This window comes from Somniosus microcephalus, chromosome 16, assembly GCF_052327205.1.
Source record: "Somniosus microcephalus isolate GS21.2 chromosome 16, FLI_Smic_1.0, whole genome shotgun sequence".
NCBI classification, from domain to species: domain Eukaryota; kingdom Metazoa; phylum Chordata; class Chondrichthyes; order Squaliformes; family Somniosidae; genus Somniosus; species Somniosus microcephalus.
Window position 1 is genome coordinate 7,271,392 of NC_141002.1, and position 15,730 is coordinate 7,287,121.

The following is a 15,730-nucleotide window of genomic DNA, read 5'->3' on the forward strand; positions in this document are numbered from 1 at the left end:
TATTATAGGCTTGCCGCCAGAAGGCATGTCTAGTGGGGTGGAACTTCTGCCCACCCTGTTGGAGATGCCTTCCCAGTGAGCCTGAACCCAAGGTAATTTGCACGTGGGAAGTGGGATTCCACACTGGGAAGGAGCAGGAAAAAAAAAAAAGAGATTTGCTGCAGTAAGCCACAGGAGCCATCTGCAGCAGAAGAGGCAGTGGGAATTGTTTTCTCCTGCTGAGGGGGCCTGTGCACGGCATTTGCACAGGCCCCTCTTCCATTGAGCCCTGGAAGTCCCTTCCACAGATGTTAGAATGTTGGGATCTAACAGGCAACCAGTGTTCAATCAGGAAATATGGCAGGAAACAATGGAGGTAGCGTTTCCTCCATTTCTGTGCAATATGCATCCATACAGCCACATATGGGAAGACATATTTTGTGCAGCCAGGACTGCTCTCTGGAAAAGGGCAACTTGAATCAAGTCCCTGAGCACATTACTGGCTCTGTCCACAACTGATGGGGACAGGGTCAGAAAGCCTCAGTCTCTTGCATGACACACAGGAAACACCCAAAGTATCCACATAGTAGGAATCTAGTGGCTGCCATATTCAAAAGGAATGGAAATCAAATAGCAAATTAATTGGAAGAGATCTCAACTCCTTTCCAGAGTTCTGCTTAAGTGGTTTGGATGCTGGAGGATATACAAGAACATTCACAGACGGTCAAGTCAGTAAGCAATGATGGCACCTTGGCCTTCAGTACAGAGTGCATAAATGATAAAATAATGCAGAGAATGCATTACAAGCATTTGAAATATTACTGTAAGATAATTAATCAAATAAAATTGATAGTAATTACATTATTTAATACCAAAGTTAAAAGTGTGTAGAGTGCAATTATGGATACTGAAGCCACGAACCAGAATCACACACTGGTGCACCAGATTTAACAAAAACAGCCCCTACTTGTGCTGATGTTTTCCCATGGCATTTTGCTATTTCCAAGAGTTTAGAATCCTGCAGGAGTTCAGGGTCACCTGGTTTCACCCTAGAACAATGAAAGGAAACTGAATTACTCAAGTTTGCAATCTTCCTGGAATAAAAACTTTAGCAGCACAATTCCCAATTGGGAATTCATGTTGGACATAGCCCTTGGTTGACAGTGAGCAATCTGCTTGCTGCTCCAAAAACACCACTAAAAAGGTGTACACGCACACAGCTTATAAGAGGCACTTGGCCTCTGCACTACAGTATAAACTGGTTGGGCTGAATGGCTTGTTTCTGTGCTGTATATCCTATGTATGTAGTACAGCCGAGACTGGAAATCTGTTGCATGGGGTTCTGGTAAGGAACTTTCAACCTAACCATATTTTGTTCTGTTTCCAAGGAAATCTCCAAGTGATTTGCATCTACATTCACACCAACTACAAGCTTGTTTATCCCACTTGTAAAACTGTACAGCCAAACCATAGGCATTAGGATTTCAGACACTTATTACCATATTTTGAGCCCAATTCCTCAAAGAGTAAGCCATGTTTCTTCCCCTTTAAGCAGCAAGGCTGGCAAAATATAAAAACATAAGAAATAGGAGCAGGAGTAGGCCATTCGGCCCTTTGAGCCTGCTCCGCCATTCAATGAGATCATGGCTGATCTTCTACCTCAACTCCACTTTCCTGCATTATCCCTAGATTGCCTTAATATCCAAAAATCTATTGATCTTTCTTGAATATACTCAACAACTGAGCCTCCACAGCCCTCTGGGGTAGAGAATTCCAAAGATTCACCACCCTCTGAGTGAAGAAATTTCTCATCAGTCCTAAATGGCCGATCCCATATTCTGAGACCGTGACCCCTGGTTCTAGACTCCCCAGCCAGGTGAAACATCCTCCCTGCATCTATCCTGTCAAGCCCTGTAAGAATTTTGTACGTCTCAATGAGATCACCTCTCAGTTCTTCTAAACTCAAGAGAATATAGGCCTAGTCTACTCAATCTGTCCTCATAGGGCAATCCCCCCCATCCCAGGAACCAGTCTGGTGAACCTTTGTTGCACTCCCTCCATGACAAGTATATCCTTCCTTAGGTAAGGAGACCAAAACTGTACACAATATTCCAGGTGTGGTCTCACCAAGGCCCTATATAATTGTAGTAAGATGCTTTTACTCTTATACTCAAATCCTCTTGTAATAAAGGCCAACATTTCAGGCTAACTGGTCTGTAGTTCCGTTTTCTCTCTCCCTCCTTTCTTAAATAGTGGGGTTACATTTACTACCTTCCAATCCTTGGGAACTGTTCCAGAATCTATGGAATTTTGGAAGATGACAACCAATGCATCCACTATCTTTAAAAACCCTAGGATGTAGGCCATCAGGTCCAGGGGATTTATCAGCTTTCAGTCCCATTAATTTCTCTAGTACTTTTTTCTTTTTACTAATACTAATTTCTTTCAGTTCCTCATTCTCACTGGACCCTTGGTTCTCCACTATTTCCAGGAGGTTTTTTGCGTCTTCTTCCGTGAAGACAGACACAAAGTATTTGTTTAATTTCTTAGCCATTTCCTTATTCCCCATTATAATTTCTCCCGTCTCAGCCTGTAAGGGACCCACATTTACTTTCACTAATCTTATCCTTTTTACATATCTATAGAAGCCTTTACATTTATGTCTCTCACTAGTTTACTCTCATTCTATTTTCCCTTCCTTCATCAATTTCTTGGTCCTCCTTTACTGAATTATAAAATCCTCCCAGTCCTCAGACTTACTACTCTTTTTGGTAACATTATAAGCCTCTTCCTTTGATCTAATACTATCTTTAACATCTCGTTAGCCACAGTTGAACCACTTTTCCTGTGGGGTTTTTGTGCCTGAAAGAAATGTACATTTGTTGTAAATTCTGTATTCATTCTTTAAATGCTAGCCAATGCTTGTCTACCATCATACCTTTTAATGTAGTTTCCCAATCTACCTTAGCCAACTCACCCCTCATACCTACATAGTTTGCTTGGTTTAGATTTAAGACCCTAGTTTCGGATTTAACTAAATCACTTTCGAACTTAATATAAAATTCTATTATATTATGGTCACTCTTCGCTAAAGGCCCCTTTACTGCAAGGTTATTAATTAACCTTTTCTCATTGCACAATACTAGATCTAAAATAACCTGTTCCCTCGTTGGTTCCTCAACATACTGATCTAGAAAACTGTCTTGTATACATTCCATGAATTTGTCCTCCACACTACTCCGGCAAATCAAATTTGCCCAGTCTGTATGTAGATTAAAGTCCCCCATGATTACTGTATTACCCTCGTTACATGCACCTCCAATTTCCTGATTTATACTCTGCCCTACATTATTGTTTGGGGGTCTACAAACAACTCACCAATGTTTTATGCCCCTTGCTGTTTCTTAGCTAGACCCAAGCTGATTCTACTTCTTGATTTTCAGAGCGAAGATCCTTTCTCACTACTGTTTTTATCCCATCCTTTAATATCGGGCTACCCCTCCTTTTCCATTTTGCCTAGCTCTTCTAAAAGTGAAGTATCCTGGAATATTTTGTTCCCAACCTTAGTCACTTTGCAACCACATCTCTGTAATGGCTATTAGATCAAACCTGTTCATTTCTATCTGTGCTATTAATGCATCTATTTTGTTGCGAATGCTTCACTCAGATATAGTGCCTTCAGCTTTGACTTTTTTCTATTTTTCCCTGATGTCACTTCAGTCACTGATGCCCTATTACCTTTGTTACTCTGTCCCTTCCTGACCCACTCTGCTTATTTTTATCCAAAACTCTGCTCTGTTCTAGAGTCTTGACATTTCTCACTTCTTTTAAATTTACTCTTTTCTGAATCCTCCCATCCCCCCCCCCCTTTCATTAGTTTAAAGCCCTGTCTACTGCCCTAGTTATTTGATTCGCCAGGACACTGGTTCCAGCCCGGTTTAAGTGGAGCCCATCCTAACGGAACAGCTCCCTCTTTCTCCAGTACTAGTGCCAGTGCCCCATGAAGCAAAACCCCTGCCTCCCACACAACTGAGCCACGCATTTAACCTTCTAATCTATTTATCCCTATGCCAATTGGCACGTGGCTCAGGTAACAATCCAGAGATTATTACCTTTGAGGTTCTGAGTTTTAATTTGGACCCCAACTCCTCAAACTCTCAGCTGAACCGCATTCCTAGTTCTACCTATGCCGTTGGTTCTCACGTGGACCACGACAACTGGATCCTCCCCTTCCCACGCCAAGTTCTTCTCCAGCCATGAGATGTCTTGAACCCTGGCACTGGGCAGGCAACACCAACTTCGGAACTCCCAGTCGCAGCTGCAGAGAATAGTATCCATCCCTCTGACTATACTGTCCCCTACCATAGCTACATTCACTTTCACTCCCCCCACTTGAATGGCCTCCTGCACTATGGTTAGCTTGCTCATCCATCCTGCAGGCTTTTCCCTCATCCACACAGGCAGTAGTCAATTAATTTAAGATATTTATGACAAACAAAATCAGACATCACAGCAATGAGGTAAATAGGACTGGAGAGGGATGATGTAGTTGGAGTCAGACACAGAATCTAGTTGGTTAGAATTAAGGAACAATACAGGAGCTATTAAGCTACTGGGTGTATACTATAGTCCACCAAATAGTGGAAAGGAGATAAAGGAGCAAATCTGCAGGCAAATTACAGAAAGATACAAGAACTACAGTAGTGATAATGGGGGACTTCAGTTATATACTGGGATAGTAACAGTGTAAAGGGCAAAGAGGGGGAGGAATTCCTGAAGTGTGTACAAGAGAACTTTCTTGATCAGTGTGTTTCCAGCCCAACATGGAAGGAAGCAGTGCTGGATCTAGTGCTGGGAAATTCAGTGGGGCAAATGGACCATGTTTCAGTGGGAGTGCAGCTGAGGAACAGTGATCTTATCAGGTTTAAAGTAGTTATGGAAATCAAGCGTTAAAATAATTAACTGCAGGAGCACTAATTTCAGTGAGTTGAAAAGGGATTGGAATCAAAAATTGGTAGGCAAAACAATAATTGAACAATGGGAGGCCTTCAAAGAAGAAACGGCTCGGGTAGAGTAGACATTCCCACGAGGGGGAAAGGAAGGGCATCCAAAGCTAGAGCTCCCTGGATAACTAAAGATATGGGAGGCTAAAATGAGACAGAAAAAGGTTTGAGACAAGTGTAAGGTTCATAATACCGTAGAAAACCAAGCTAAATATAGAAAGTACAGAGGAGATCTAAAAAAGGGAATAAGAGGGGCAAAGAGAGAGTATGAGAATAGATTAGCGGCAAACATAAAAGGGAACTCAAATCTTTTATAAATATATAAAACATATTAGTAAAAAGGTAGTCAAAAGGGTGGGGTCGGTTAGGGCCCAAAAGATATTCTTGGAGGCAGAGGGCATGGCTGAGGTACTAAGTGAGGACTTCGCATCTGTCTTCACTAGAGAAGAGGCTGCTGCCAATGTAGCAGTGAAGGAGGAGTCAGTAACAATATTGGATAGGATAAAAATAGATAAAGGAGGTACTTAAAAGGTTGGCACTCCTCAAAGTAGAAAAGCTACCTGGTCCAGATGGGATGCATCCTAGGTTACTGAGGAAAGGGTGGAAATTGTGGAGGCTCTGGCCACAATCTTCCAATCCTCCTTGGATATGGGGGGCGCTGCCAAAGGGCTGGAGGAATGCAAATATTACACCCATTTAAAAAAAGCAGGATAAACCATGCAACTTCAGGCTAGTCAGCCTAACGTCAGTGGTGGGGAAACTTTTAGAGACAATAATGTGGGGCAATGTTAATAGGCATTTGGAAACGTATGAGCTAATAAATGAAAGTCAGCATGGATTTGTTAAAGACAAATCGTGTTTGACTAACTTGATCCAGTTCTTTGAGGGTTGATGTTTTGTATATGGACTTACAAAAGGCGGTTGACAAAGAACAGCATAATAGACTAGTTAGCAAAATTAAAGCCCATGGGATTAAAGGGACAGTGGCAGTGTGTATACTAAATTAGCTAAGGGACAGAAAGCAGAGAGTAGAGGTGAACTGTTGTTTTTCAGGCTGGAGGGAGGTATAGTGGTGTTCCGCAGGGGTCGGTACTAGGACCACTCTTTTTGATATACATTAATCATCTGGATTTGGGTATAAAGGCTTTTTTCAAAGTTTGAAGATGGCATAAAGCTTAAATATAGTAAACAATTGGGATAGCAACAGACTTCAGCAGGACATTGAGACTGACTGGTGAAATGGGAAGACACATGGCAGATTAAATTTAAATCAGAGAAGTGTGAAGTGATACATTTTGGTAGGAAGAATGAGGAGAGGTAATATGAACTTAATGGTACAATTTTTAAGGGGGTGCAGGAATAGCATGACCTGTGGATGTATGTACACAAATCTTTGAAGGTGGCAGCACAAGTTGAGAAGGTTGTTAATAAAGCATATGGGATCCTTGGCTTTATTAATAGAGGAATAGAGTACAAAACAGAACATAAGAAGGAGGAGTAGGCCATACAGCCCCTCGGGCCTGCTCCGCCATTCAATAGGATCATGGCTGATCCGAACCTAGACTCACGTCCACTTCCTTGCCCGCTCCCCGTAACCCCTAATTCCCTTATCAGCTAGGAAACTGTATCTCCGTTTTAAATGTATTTAATGTCGCAGCTTCCACAGCTCTGAGGTAGCAAATTCCATAGATTTACTACCCTCTGAGTGAAGAAGTTTCTCATCTCAGTTTTGAAAGGGCAGCCCCTTATTCTAAGATTATGCCCCCTAGTTCTAGTCTCACCCATCAGTGGAAACATCCTCACCGTATCCACCCGATCAAGCCCCCTCACAATCTTATGTTTCAATAAGATCGCCTCTCATTCTTCTGAATTCCAATGAGTAGAGGCCCAACCTACTCAACCTTCCTCATACGTCAACCCCCTCATCTCCGGAATCAACCGAGTGAACCTTCTCTGAACTGCCTTGAGAGCAAGTATATCTTTTCTTAAATATGGAAACCAAAACTGCACGCAGTATTCCAGGTGTGGCCTCACCAATACCCTGTATAACTGCAGCAAGACTTCCCTGTTTTTATACTCCATCCCCTTTGCAATAAAAGCCAAGATTCCATTGACCTTCCTGATCACCTGCTGTACCTGCATACTAACTTTTTGTGTTTCATGCACCAGGACCCCCAGATCCCTTTGTACTGTAGCACTTTGCAGTTTCTCTCCATTTAGACAATAACTTGCTCTTTGATTTTTTTCTGCCAAAGTGCATAACCTCACACTTTCCAACATTATATTCCATCTGCCAAATCTCTGCCCACTCACTTAGCCTGTCTATGTCCTTTTGCAGGTTTTTTATGTCCTCCTCACTCACTGCTTTCCCTCCCATCTTTGGATCGTCGGCAACCTTGGATACGTTGCACTCGGTCCCTTCCTCCAAATCGTTAATATAGATTGTAAAGAGTTGGGGTCCCAGCACTGACCCCTGCGGAACACCACTAGTTACTGATTGCCAGCCCGAGAATGAACCATTTATCCCAACTCTGTTTTCTGTTAGATAGCCAATCTTCCACCCATGCCAGTATATTACCCCCAATCCTGTGATTTTTTAATCTTATGCAGTAATCTTGTGTGGCACCTTGTCAAATGTCTTTTGGAAGTCCAAATACACTACATCCACTGGTTCCCCTTTATCCACCCTGTTTGTTACGTCCTCAAAGAATTCGAGCACATTTGTCAAACATGACTTCCCCTTCATAAAACCATGTTGACTCTGTCAGATTAAATTATGCTTATCCAAATGCCCTGTTACTGCTTCCTTAATGATGGACTCCCAACATTTTACCAACCACAGATGTTAGGTTAACTGGTCTATAGTTTCCAGCCTTTTGTCTACTTCCCTTTTTAAATAAGGGCGTTACATTAGCAGTTTTCCAATCTGCTGGGACCTTTCCCGAATCCAGGGAGTTTTGGAAAATTACTAATGCATCCACAATCCCTACCGCTACTTCCTTCAAGACCCTAGGATGTAAGCCATCAGGTCCAGGGGATTTATCCGCTTTTAGTCCCATTATCTTACCGAGGAAGTTATGCTAAACCTTTATAAACCAGCAATTAGGCCTCAGCTGGAGTAGTGTGTTCAACTCTGGGCACCACACTTTAGGAAAGATGTCAAGACCTTAGAGAGGGTGCAGAAGAGCTTTACTAGAATGGTACCAGGAATGAGGAACTTCAGTTACCTGGAGGAACGAGGGTTGTTCTCCTTAGAGCATAGAAGGTTAAGAGGAGATTTGATAGAGGCATTCAAAATGAATAGTTTTGATATAATAAATAAGGAGAAACTGTTTCCAATGGCAGAAGGGTCATTAATCAGAGGCAATTTAAGGCAATTGGCAAAAGAACTAGAAGTGACAGCGAGTTGGTGTGATCTGGAATGCATTGCCTGAAATGGTGTTGGAAGCAGATTCATTAGTGATATTCAAGAGAACTGGATAAATACTTGAAGAAAAAATATTTACAAGGTTATAGGGAAAGAGCAGGGGATTGGGACTAATTAGATAGTTCCACCAAAAGAGCTGGCACAAGTACGATGGGCCGAATGGCCTCCTTCTGTGCTGTATCATTCTATGGGGACGATTTTCCCACTGGAGGCAGGTTTCGGTTTGGGTGGGTTTGAAACCCGCCTCCGATTGCAATTTTTCAAAACTATTTTCCCCTGATTGGCCATTGATTGCAGAGGTGTGGGTTGCCCTCGGTCAACTAGCATTTTGGGACTGAAGCTCGCCTCTGCTGACATCACTTTTCCAGCCTCTTTTAAGGGTTGCCTTGGATTATTCCACTGGATTTCTGTCGATGCTGCACCATCTGCAACATATTTTGAGAAACCACTATGTCCAATTCCAAGGCAAGGGCCTCCCAGAGGTTCTTGGATGAAGCACTGCAAATGTTGGTTGAGGGGGTGAGAGGTAGCAGGGAGGTGCATTTCCCTTCATCTGGGAGGAAGAGGCCTCCCAAAGAAACCAAGGCTGTGTGGGTACAGCTGGCAAGGTATATTACCTCCAGACCTGTGTGCAGATTGGGTGAATGTCTGTATTGAATCAGTTAGAATCATAGAATAGTTACAGCACAGGAGGCCATTTGGCCCCGTGCCAGCTCTCTGCAAGAGCACTTCAGCTAGTCCCACCCCCCGCCCTTTCCCTGTAGTCCTGCAAATCCAAAGCCACAACTGAGTCTGCCTCCACCACCCTTTCAGGCAGTGCATTCCAGATCTTAACCACTCGCTGCGTAAAAACAGTTTTCCTCATGTCCCGTTTGGTTCTTCTGCCAATCATCTTAAATCTGTGCCCTCTGGTCCTCGACCCTTCCACCAATGGGAACAGTTTCTCTCTATCTACGCTGTCCAGACCCCTCATGATATTGAATACCTCTATCAAATCTCCTCTCAATCTTCTCTGCTCTAAGGAGAACAACTCCAGCTTCTCCAGTCTATCCACATAACTGAAGTCCCTCATCCCAGGAACCATTCTTGTAAATCTTTTCTGCACCCTCTCGAAGGCCATCATATCCTTCCTAAAGTGCGGTGCCCAGAATTGGACACAATACTCCGGTTGAGGTTGAACCAATGTTTTATAAAGGTTCATCAAAATGTCCTTGCTTTTGTACTCTATGTCGCCATTTATGAAGCCCAGGATCCCGTATGCTTTAACAGTTTTCTCAACCTGTCCTGTCACCGTCAACGATTTGTGCACATACACCCCCAGGTCTCTCGGTTCAGGCACCCACTTTAGAATTATTTTGCTTTAGTTTATATTGCCTCTCCTCGTTCTTGCTACCGAAATGTATCACTCTGCACTTTTTTGCGTTAAATTTCATCTGCCATGTGTCCGCCCATTCCACCAGCCTATCATGTGTCAACTGCAAATTTTGAAATTGTGCCCTGTACACCCACGTCCAAGTCATTACTATATATCAAGAAAAGCAATGGTCCTAATACCGACCCCTGGGGAACACCACTGTGTACCTTCCTCCAGTCTGACAAACAACCGTTCACCACTACTGTTTCCTGTCACTTAGTCAATTTCATATCCATGCTGCCACTGTCCCTTTTATTTCATGGGTTTCAACTTTGCTGGCAAGCCTATTATGTGGCACTTTATCAAATGCCTTTTGGAAGTCCATGTACACCACATTGCCCTCATCAACCCTCTCTGTTACCTCATAAAACTTGATCAAGTTAGTTAAACACGATTTGCCTTTGACAAATCCATGCTGGCTTTCCTCAATGAATTCACACTTCTCCAAGTGACTGTTAAATTAATTAATTTATCATTTCTAAAAGCTTCCCCACTAGAGGTTAAACTGACTGGTCTGCAGTTGCTGGGTTTACCCTTACACCCTTTTTTGAACAAGGGTGTAACATTTGCAATTCTCCAGTCCTCTGGCACTGCCCCCGTATCTAAGGAGGATTGGAAGATTATGGCCAGTAGCTCCGCAATTTCCACCCTTACCTCCCTCAGCATCCTAGGACGCATCCCATCCAATCCTGGTGACTTATCTACTTTAACTACAGCCAACCTTTCGAGTCGCTCCTCTATCAATTTTTATCCCATCCAGTATCTCAACTACCTCCTCTTTCACTATGACTTTGGTAGTATCATCTTCCTTGGTAAAGAGAGAGATGCAAAGTTCTCATTTAGTACCTCAGCCATGCCTTCTGCCTCCATGCATAGGTCTTTTTGGTCCCTAATCGGCCCCAAGCCTCCTCTTAGTACCTGTTTATTTATATGCCTATAGAAGACTTTTGGATTCCCTTTTACGTTAGCTGCCAGTCTATTCTCACTCTCTCTTTGCCCCTCTTATTTCCTTTTCACTTCTCCTTACTTTTCCCCCTCGTGAGAATGTATCTCAACTGTACCCAAATCATATCTCTTTAAAGGCAGACCATTGTTCGATTACAGTTTTGCCTGGCAGTCTTTGGTTCCAATTTACCCGGGCCAGATTCATTCTCAACCCACTGAAATTGGCCTTCCTCCAATTAAGTATTTTTAATCTAGATTGCCCCTTGTCCTTTTCCATAGCTAACCAAAACTTAAGATACTGTGATCACTGTTCCCTAAATGTTCTCCTGCTGACACTTGCTCCACTTGACCCACCTCATTCCCCAGAACCAGATCCAGCAATGCCTCCTCTTTCGTCGGGCCGGAAACATACTGATCAAGAAAGTTCTCCTGAACACACTTCAGAAATTCTTCCCCCTCTCTGCCCTGTACACTATTACTATCCCAGTCTATATTAGGATAATTCAAGCCCCCCATTATCACTACTCTAGAGTTGTTGCTCTCTAATTTCCTTGCAAAATGTCTCCTCTATATCCTTCCCACGAGTTGGTGGCCTATAGAATACACCTAGTAATGTAATGGCACCGCTATTGTTTCTTAACTCTAACCAAATAGATTCTGTCTTTGACACCTCCAGGATATCCTCTCTCTCCAGCACTAATATTCTCCTTAATCAATACTGCCAGCCCATGTCCTTTCTTTCCTTCCCCATCCTTCCTGAACACCTTATATCCAGGAATATTTAGTACTCAATCCTGCCCTTTAAGCCAGGTCTCCGTTATTGCCACGACATCATATTCCCATGTGGCTATTTGCACCTGCGGCTCACCAACCTTATTTACCACACTGAGAGTTTACACACATGCACTGTGAACTTATCTTAGACCTTCTTGTATTCTTAGTCTGACCCCACTTAATTCCGTACTATTTCTTACTCTAGTGCCATCTGTCTCCCAATCCTTTGTTTCTCCTTTCTAATGCTACATCCTGGTGTCCATCCCCCAGCGAAATTAGTTTAGTTTAAACGCTCCCCAACAGAACTAGCAACCCCACCGCAAGGATATTGGTACTGGCTCTGTTGAGGTGCAACCCATCCGGCCTGTACAGGTTCCACCTCCCCCACAACAGGGCCCGATGTCCTAGGAATCTAAAGCCCTTCCTCCTGCACTATCTCTCCAGCCACTCATTCAGCTGCTCTATCCTCCTATTTCTATACCCACTCGCTTGTGGCACCAGGAGTAATCTAGAGATTTACCCGAGGTCCTGCTTTTTAATCTCTTTCCTAGCTCCCTAAAATCTTCCTGCAGAACCTCATCCCTCTTTCTACCTAGATCATTGATACCAATATGGACCACAACCTCTGGCTGTTCACCCCCCCCCCCCCCCCCCCCCTCAAAATGTCCTGTAGCCGCTCAGTGACAGATTTGACCCTGGCACCAAGGAGGCAACATGCCATCCTAGAATCATGTCTACAGTTGCAGAAACACCAGTCTGTTCCCCTAACTATTAAATCTCCTATCACTATTGCTTCCCCAATCTTCCTCCTCCCCCACCACCACCACCCCCATACTGCTGAGCCACCCGTAGTGCCATGGACTATCTCTGGCTGTACGCCCCAGAGGAACCATCGCCCTCACCCGTATACCGGTTAGAGAGCGAGATGCACTCAGGGGACTTCTGCACTACCTGCCTGATCTTTCTTGTCTGTCTGGCAGTCACCCATTCCCTCTCTGCCTGCACACTCTTACGCTGCGGGGTGACCACCTCCTGAAACGTGCAATCCACATAGCTTTCAGCCTCACGGATGCACCGCAGTGACGCCAGCTGCTGCTCAAGCGCCGAAACCCAGAGTTCGCGCTCCTCCAGCTGGCTACAATTCCTGCACATGTGGTTGTCCAGGACATGGGAAGCATCCTGGAGTTCCCACATGGCACAAGATGTGCATTCCACAGGGCTGAGGTGCCCTGCCATGCCTCTATTTAATAGATTAACTAACAAAACAGAAATAAACTCAAACTTAAAATAAACCAGCTACTTACCAATTTCTCTTTTCTTTTCAGCTCCTTCCCTTGTGCTGACTTCACTTACCCTGATGCTCGCGCTCCCTCCGGGCTCTTGGGCCTATCTTTATCTCCAGCAGCTCCTCTCGCGCACTCTCCTCCTTCCCCCCCCTCTGCTCCGAATTCCCACTCGCTCCAAGTTCCCAACCTTAGCACTCCGTTTAGAAGCAGTCCATTTAGGGTCACACTGTGCAGACCACTTAAATAAACTGAGGACCAGAACAGGGATCGAACCCGTACACTTTGCATTAACACCATACTGTAACCATCTGAGCTAACCGGCTGTAAAGACCACTGTTAGGTCATGGTTAGGCCTGTTAATGCCTAAAGAAATGGGTCCCCACGAGACTTTCAACTATTTATTGGTTGCCTGTCTTTAAGGGGAGAAACATGTACTCAAACTGGCATCTTTAGATCAGAAAGGACCTGGCTCTACAACACAAGGAACACAGGCTGTCGTGCAAACCAGAAATACAAAAGAAATCTGCAACATGGCCACAATTTACCTCATAAACCAGACCCAAGTAAATCTAACTGGTTACATTCACATCATGACTTAGAAACATAGAAGATAGGAGCAGGAGTAGGCCATTCGAGCCTGCTCCACCATTCAATGAGATCATGGTTGATCATCCAAATTCAGTACCCGGTCCCTGCCTTCTCCCCATATCCCTTTAGCCTCAAGAAATATATCCAACTCTTTCTTGAATATATTTAATGAACTGGCCTCCACCGCCCTCTGTGGCAGAGAATTCCACTTGTAGTAGACATGGTATTATGCAATAAGCTCAAGTTTTACTATTTATAACAGAGTTAACCTAATGAAAGTAAGTATAGCAATTTTATTACTCGAAATCCAACAGCACGATCATCCACAAATATAATTGAACTGCTTCCTGTGCAATTCTCTGCCTCTCCATTTTTCACTATTTCAGTCTTTATGCCTCCGTCATGCTTTTGCCTCTTTCTGACTTCCAACTTTTCACTTTTCCCCCCTCTTCAAATTTTTCTTTTCTCGAGCTCCCATTTTCTCCATAGGCCTCCTGCACACAGGCTGATTTACTCAATTTACACCTTTTACCTTTTGTAAAAATCCAGGAAGACAAGAAGATTGGGCATGGGCAGAATGCACCCCTACCCAAGTTAAATGGTCTTCCTGTGGCTGTCGCTGGTATGGATGGGCAAGATAAGCAAGCTGGATGTTAAAGCAGAGGCAGCAAGGGGTTTGGACCTGGAAAGGAGCAGGTCTGTAGAGTGGAAGTGTAGGGTTGGTAGAGAAATAAAGTGTTAATAATTTGAAGTAAAGGAATAATGAATCATTCTATGCAGTAAGGTGCCAACTGGGCTAACACTGCAGCTCATTTCCCTCTTTAACCCTGCACACTAGTCACTATTCCACCACATTTCAACAGCCAGAGCCAAGAAAAAGTGAAAGAGGTTTGGGGGGGGGGGGGGGGGGGGGGCCCTCACTTTGCTTTCTTCTTTTTTTAAATCAAATTAATCATCTTAGTTAATTTACTTTTTTCTTCTTTAGATATATAAATTGAATGTGTTACAGCCAGAAGACCTATCATTGGACACAGGAGAATGCAATGGCCAGGACTGGAAGCCGAGATGAGGTTACGGCTAGAGAGGTTGAGGCCAAGCCTGTAGGATCAATGGAGTGCAGGGAGGCTAGACACCAGAGGCAGAGGGTGCTTGACTCAACAATAGGTGTTGAACTTAATCTATAGGGAAAGAGCTACAAAGTCAACACCATAGGCTAATGATCACTGAATAAAATGGTTATATTTTCTACTGCTGACCTGGTCTGGTTATTGCCTGCACTGGCCAGTTAGTGCTGCTAGGAGAATACCCACCCCAATATAAACCTTGCATGGACCACTCATGTGGGACCAGTCAGCTGCAATACCACATACAGCAAGCACCCCCCAACAATAAACAACTTGCATTTATGCAGCACCTTTAAAGTAGCAAAACTAAGAAGCTGAAGGCACGGCCACCAATGGTGGAGCAGTTCAAGTCGGGGATGAGCAAGAGGCCAGAATTGGAGGAGGTAGGGATCTCGGGGGGTTGTAGGGCTGAAGGAGATTACAGAGATAGGGAGGGGCGAGGCAATTGAGGGGTTGGAAAACAAGGATGAGAATTTTAAAAATCGAGGCACTGCCGGACCGGGAGCCAATGTAGAACATGGGTGATGGTGAACGGGACTTGGAGAGTTAGGATATGGTCAGCAGAGTTTTGGATGGGTTCAAGTTTACCGAGGGTGCAAGGTGGGAGGCCAGCCAGGACAGCATTGGAATAGTCGAGTCTAGAGGTAACAAAGGCATGGATAAGGATTGCAGCAGGTGAGCTGAGGCGGGGGGTGGCGACGAGCGATATTACAGAGGTGGAAGTAGGTGGTCTTGGTGATGTCGCGGATATGGGGTTGGAAGCACAGCTCAGGGTTAATAGGACGCCACGGTTGTGAACCGCCTGGTTGAGCCTCGGACAGTGGCCAGGGAGAGAGATGGAATCGGCGGCTAGGGAACAGAGTTTGTGGCAGGCACCGAAGACAATGGCTTTGGTTTACCCAATTTTAAGTTAGTACAATGAAGTGAATTCATACTCATTGATGTGAGCAAGTGACACATAGCAAGCCAAGGAAGTTGCAAACATCAAGCACAGCAGAAATAACAGAAAACGCTGGAAATACTCAGCAGGCCAGGCAGCATCCGTGGAGAGAGAAACAGAGTTAACGTTTCAGGTCTGGGACCCTTCATCAGAACTGGGAAAAGCTGGAGACGTAACAGATATTAAGCAGGTGCAGAGACGGGGGGGGGGGGTTAGGAGGGGAGGAAGGAATTGAAAGAACATCCTGTAC

General features: G+C 44.2%; 1 protein-coding gene across 1 annotated transcript in view; it reads right to left on the minus strand.

The window, feature by feature from the left end:
• The window catches only part of akr1b1.2 (aldo-keto reductase family 1, member B1 (aldose reductase), tandem duplicate 2), a 34,419-nt gene that overhangs the window by 4,844 nt on the left and 13,845 nt on the right, over positions 1–15,730 (minus strand). Inside the window, exon 7 of the mRNA XM_086008575.1 lies at positions 947–1,028. Within this exon, the coding sequence (XP_085864701.1) occupies positions 947–1,028 (82 nt within the window). The remainder of the gene's footprint in view (positions 1–946; positions 1,029–15,730) is intronic.